The sequence below is a fragment of the Aethina tumida genome, chromosome 3, assembly GCF_024364675.1.
Source record: "Aethina tumida isolate Nest 87 chromosome 3, icAetTumi1.1, whole genome shotgun sequence".
Lineage (NCBI taxonomy): Eukaryota > Metazoa > Arthropoda > Insecta > Coleoptera > Nitidulidae > Aethina > Aethina tumida.
This window is the reverse complement of record NC_065437.1, coordinates 27,443,801-27,449,800: the sequence shown is the minus strand read 5'-3', so window position 1 is coordinate 27,449,800 and position 6,000 is coordinate 27,443,801. Positions and strand designations below refer to the sequence as shown.

General features: G+C 26.2%; 1 protein-coding gene across 1 annotated transcript; it reads left to right on the top strand.

Moving 5' to 3' along the window:
- Positions 1-206: 206 nt before the first annotated feature.
- Positions 207-3,951, top strand: LOC109596497 (moesin/ezrin/radixin homolog 1). Its single transcript, XM_020012048.2, has 7 exons — positions 207-579; positions 2,159-2,421; positions 2,480-2,710; positions 2,761-3,021; positions 3,075-3,404; positions 3,462-3,681; positions 3,734-3,951. Exons 1-7 carry the CDS (start codon positions 403-405, stop codon positions 3,899-3,901), a joined length of 1,650 nt encoding a protein of 549 aa, XP_019867607.1. The 5' UTR covers positions 207-402; the 3' UTR covers positions 3,902-3,951.
- The last annotated feature ends 2,049 nt before the right edge of the window (positions 3,952-6,000 follow it).

Here is a 6,000-nt window from a genome sequence, read left to right as displayed (position 1 = left end):
TCAATTTAGATAACTCGCCGAAAGGAGTTACTTAAGAGGGCGGTAAACATTTTTACTGGGTAAAAGCCTAACATAATTCGACACGTCACCGACTTCCAAACAAAATAATGTAATCAGTAAACACGGGTTATGAGGTAGGTATATAATAACAAATAGGTGTTATCTTTCAAAGCGAGTCGTCGCTAACAATTATGTGCAGTGTCAGTTCTAAATATCTTACGAGTAGGTCTTACAGAACATATACCAATGGATTTTAATATGAAGGAAATGATCACAAAAAATTAATGTTATCTTATCGCGTATCTACTTATTTTGATAAGTTTTGATGCTTCTACGAACAGTTTTTTGTTATATTTATAAATGAGTGGATGTCGTGGTACTCTCTAAATAAAAATTGTAAAAATGAAGGTTGTGGTGAAAAGTGTATTTAAAGAGAATGAATTTGACGCTAAGGATGGAATGAGAGGTGCCCAAATATTGGATATTCTTCTTAGAAATGAAGGTATCGTCGAAACTTGGTATTTCGGTTTGATGTATTTACAGGATAACGAGGAGGTGTGGATTGATAAGTCCAAAAAGGTGGGTGACGTTTAAAATTTTACCGATAGATTTAATTATATTTTAATTCAATACTATCAGTAATAAATATATTTTATAATAAAATAGTTAATAGTTAAACAATTTAATTACTAAAGTAGGCAACCCAACAAACTAAATGTGTGTCAAGGCAATTCCAATTTACATTTTAACGAAAACAAGGTTTTACTTAAATAATTAATTTTTGGTTTAACTTAAGTTCATACATTTGGATTTACAAAGTTCTATTTTCACAATTTTTTTTTCATTTTTGGTTATAAAATAATAATAACTATAAATAATATTTTATTTAAATCATAAATTATTAATTGCTTTAATATTGTTGTTAACTGAAAAAAGTCATAAATAATTTCTATTTAAAACTGTAAATTTCTATTTAAACTTTCTGGACAATATAATTTCCAATAATACAGAATATTTTTAATCTTAAATCATTGACCTTAAAAAGTTAGTAGTTCTAGTTTATACAGAGCTCATATCCACACATTTTTATTAACTCGTATGTATCAGAGTTATCAATTAATCAATTAATTAATCAGTAACAATAAAATGTATTTACCTAAATTGAAAATTGTAATTCAGTACTTTTCAAATAGATGTTCCTGAAATTCAGATTATTACAAGTTGTATATTTACGCAAATTCATATTTCAAGATATGGTAATAATTTTAATTACGAATACGAAGAAAAACTCAAATATACAATCTTATCATTATCATCCTGTGGTATTAATCAATATTATATAAATACTTTATTTTTTATCGCCAATTTTACAATTATTAATTCAATTATTAGAATTAGTAATAAAAATATTATTTATTATACACGTACATTTATTATATTATTTAAACTGATATATAAATGCTTTATTTATAAGCCAAGATCAAACATTGTAAAAAATATCATTAATTAAAAGTTTTATTTATTCTTATTTACCCTGTATATTTATATACTATATACATTATTCAAGTCAAAATGATAAAATAATTTAATATAATTGTATTTTATTTACATAACGTAATTTTATTTTTTAAATTATTTGTAATTATTATTATTATTGGAAATATGTTTCTGTTTTCTATTTTCATTCACTCAAGTTATTGATATTATGTGAATAATATGAGAAGAGATAAATGTATTGATAATATTTTATATTGTGAGTTACTGGAACTGGATTGTTTTGCTGTCTATCTACATATACTCTATGTTAAATTTGATAAAAAATAACATATTAACATATTAATTAATAAAAACGAAATACGTGTGTTAAATGTATATTTAAAAAAATTATTAAAATTAACAATTAAAATTAACTATCTGGGTCAAATTTGAGTAAGTAATTAGGTGTATGTTTACACTGTATATCGCTTTATTATTAGAAAACATTTTTATGAACATTATAAATTAACTTAATACTATGGTTATTTCTAATTTTGCGTCATCTAAACTTCTCATTTGAACATTAATGTGTATAAGTCGTTTTAATTGGTAAAAGCATAAAATTAATTTTAGCCCGAAATTGTTGAAGAATGCATTAATAACAAGCATTTAATTATTTCAGCCAATCAGAGAACTAAAACAAAATGCCCAAAAGTTGATATTCAAGGTTAAATTTTTCCCGGAAGATGTAGGGGAAGAGCTTCTGGAGGAAGTAACAATGAATTTTTTCTTTGAGCAACTAAAGGGTGAAATACTTAGAGAGGAAATATTTTGTTCGGGTACCACCGCTGTTTTGTTAGCTTCCTTAATCCTACAAGTCAAATACGGCGATTATTCAGAAGACAAAGAAAATAAAATTAGAGTGGATAGACTATTGCCTAAAAGGTAAATGTATACTAAAATATTGTGTATATTTAAATAACTCTATATCATTAATTCTCAGGATATTGAATGAACAGAAAATGGGCGATTCAGATTGGATAAAAAATTTAACCAATATGTGGACCAAACATGAGGGTTTAGATAAAGAAGATGCCTTAATGGAATACTTAAAAATTGTCCAAAATTTGGACATGTATGGTGTAAAATACTTTCCAATTACTAACAAAAAAGGTACCCAAGTGCTCCTCGGAATAACCGCATATGGGCTAAACATTTACGAAGAAAGCAACAAGTAAATAATCAAAAACATTTGTCAAATTTTCTAAAATAATTCTTTTGTAGATTGACACCTAAAATTAATTTCCCTTGGTCGGAAATTAAGCAACTGAAATTTAAAGATAGAAAATTTATAATTCAACTTGTAGACACAGAAGCAAAAGATTTTGTTTTCATGACACGTTCACCAAAAACTAGTAAAATAATTTTGAATTTAGGCGTTGGCAATCACATGTTGTATGTGAAACGACGCAAGCCTGACTCTCCCGAATTAGCCAAACTTAAGGAAAAGGCTCGCTTACATAGGGAACATAAAGCAATCCAAAAGTAATTGACCTAACAGTTGTTTATTAAAACGTTTAACTCAATTTTGGTTTTAGACAAAAGTTGAACAGTGAAAAGGCTCTTCGCGAAGAGCTTCAAAAACGAGAAAAAGATTTGATGATTAGACTTCAACAATTACAAGAAGAAAGGGATAACAAAAATAAAGACTTATTGGAAGCACAAGAACGAATTGCAAAATTGACTCAACAATTGGAAGAATTACAAAGAAATAAGGAAATCTTAGAACAACAAAGAAATGAACTGAATGAAATGATGAAGAAACTTGAACAGGAGCACACAATGGAAGCTATGGAAAGAGAAAAGTTACAAGAAGAAATTCGGTCTAAACAAGAGGAAATCGCTAAAAGGGATGCCGAAACCAGACGGTAATCAAGACGCTAGAATTTATACATCTCGTTGTTAATATTTTTGTATCTGTTTAGACTACAAGAGGAAGTTGAAGAGGCGAAGAGAAAAGAGGAGGAGGCGCGTCAACAGCAAATGGAGGAAGCGCGTAGGGCAGAAGAGGAAAGAAAACGTTGGGAAGAGGAACAGGAGGAAAAATTGAGACAAGCCGAAGCCCAGGCTCAAGCCCAAGCACAAGCTAAAGTCGAAGATTTGCCCGAAGTCAATATTAAGGAAGATCTTCAGGAACAACTGAGGGTAACAATATATATATTTTAGGTGACAAAATAGCTGCAACATTATTTTTTAGATTTTGCAAGCGCAACTTGATGCAACGAAGAAAGCGGATGGGGTGGAGACCCAAGAAGAAAAAATTCATCGTCAAAATGTGGCAGAGGGAAGAGACAAATTCAAGACTTTGAAAAACATTCGTTCAGGAAACACGAAACGTCGTACCGATATGTTCGAAAACATGTAAAATAAATATGTACACTCGATGCATAATTATTTATATAAATTGTAGATATATATGGTTATTTTTATTTACATAAAACATAAAAGAACAACTCATCTTTACCCAATATTAATACCAAAATTTAAAAAAATGTAATAAAAGTAGTTAAAAAACAATATTAGAGAAATTTAAATTATATATAAAAAACTAAAAGTAAAATAAAATGTTTCGTAAATAACAAAAATCGCTTCTCTCTAAAATTGCAATTCTTAATATGTCAATTGAACGGTCACTGCCATTAAATAATGCACAGCTTACTTAGCTGACAAGACTCTTTCATCCTTCTCTAGCATATATGAGTATGTATTTCTCTCTTTCTGTTGCATGGACAAATGCAAAATATTAATTTTGAATCGAATAGTTCAGACTAGAGAGAATTAATATAACACATATTTAAAAAATAAGACAAACAACAAATTTAAAAATTATATGTTGTGTACAAATTTCTTTAATATTCATAAATTTTAAAAAAAATATTGTGTTATTTTTAATGTAATTTAGAATTTAAAAGAATTAATTATGTTAGTAACATTTATTGATTTTTATTTGTTTTAGTTAATAACATTTTATTTAAAAATAAAAAATGTTTATTTGTACAATTTGTTTTTAAAGTATTTTAATAAATAAAAAAATTAAATTTAAATTAATACTTGTTACAATAGATTAAAAAATCAATTAAAGACATTTCAATTAATTACAAGAAATACCTAAAAATACATAATATAAGATGAAACTAATAATTGTCCCTGCGAAGCTATTGAAATATTACCGAAATATTGAATATCTGATTTTTACATATATTTTATTTTTAATAATAATTAATAGTTAAGGTCAATTTGTTAATGTACTACTTTAAAATAGGTATTCACATTTTTGTATTATAATTAAAACATTAGAAAGCCATCACTAAGAATTTTAGTAAAAATTTTAATCTTGATAATTACACAAATTTTCTTAAATTTCAAATTATTTTCTTAAAAATTTTACATTTGAATTCTATAGACTATAATAATTATTGTTCAAATAATTTAAATTCTTTAAATATGAATTATAATTTTAGGACATTTATTATAATATTAATAAATAAATATTGTTTCATATAAAACCATTTAAAACAATGCCATCTTGTTGCTTAGTAAGAAGAAAATTATATATTTTTATTCTTAAATTAAAATAATTCCATTGTTACAATAATTCAAAATACAAAGTAAAAATAAGGTTTTGGTACATATTTTTTATTCAGAACGGAAAATAAAATGAATATAATATAATATAATATAATAAACCAAAAAAGTCATTATCTAAATGATTGGCTTAAATTAAAAAATAATAATAATATGATGTTCAGCTCAACCAAATTACTTTTAAAATATGTAAAGTTTCAATATTTTTACAATAAACTAGTGTAATCCATAAGTACGAATAAGTTTGTTCTTGTTTGATTCTTCCCCTCTCTTCTCTCTAAAAAAGTGAACATATTTGAACAACGGACCCGACAGGAAAATCGTCAATTGCAGACGGTCCGAAACCCGAACACATTTGGCAACCAAGCCTCAAACAATCTTAACATTTGGCAACTAAGCGTCGACCAATCAGAATACAGAATACACTTTCCACTATTAATCATTTATTTGCATTTAAATTCAGTTATATTTATAAATAAATATTTTTTCATATACAAAATTAACTAACATTTAACTACACTCATTAATCCAGTGTGATCCTCATTTAGTACATTGGCAATAATATCAATGTGTCTCAAAATCAGATTAAATTCTAAATTAATACTCTTAATAATACATACCCAAAAAGTTCTTCAAATTTTAAAAAAATCACTAAAATCATCGCAAGCCCGCATTAACCAAATATACATTTATATATTTTTGCCTTAAACTAGCATAATTTACAAATATAATGGGAATTGAATCATTCCATAAATAAATGACGAAAATATATAAAACACTTGAGTATAAAATGAATAAATGTAATTGAAATGCTTACGAAACATCAAATATGTGCAAAGGAATAATAATTGAATACCGCGTCCATTAAAAAGTGCACAG

What these genes read in the sequence shown, in the direction of transcription:
- LOC109596497 (XM_020012048.2), top strand. Translation starts at nt 403, where the DNA reads ATGAAGGTTGTGGTGAAAAGTGTATTTAAAGAGAATGAATTTGACGCT. An exon ending in ATTTACGAAGAAAGCAACAA is followed by an intron (nt 2,711 to 2,760) that starts GTAAATAATCAA and finishes ATTCTTTTGTAG; the next exon opens with ATTGACACCTAAAATTAATT. An exon ending in AGGGATGCCGAAACCAGACG is followed by an intron (nt 3,405 to 3,461) that starts GTAATCAAGACG and finishes GTATCTGTTTAG; the next exon opens with ACTACAAGAGGAAGTTGAAG.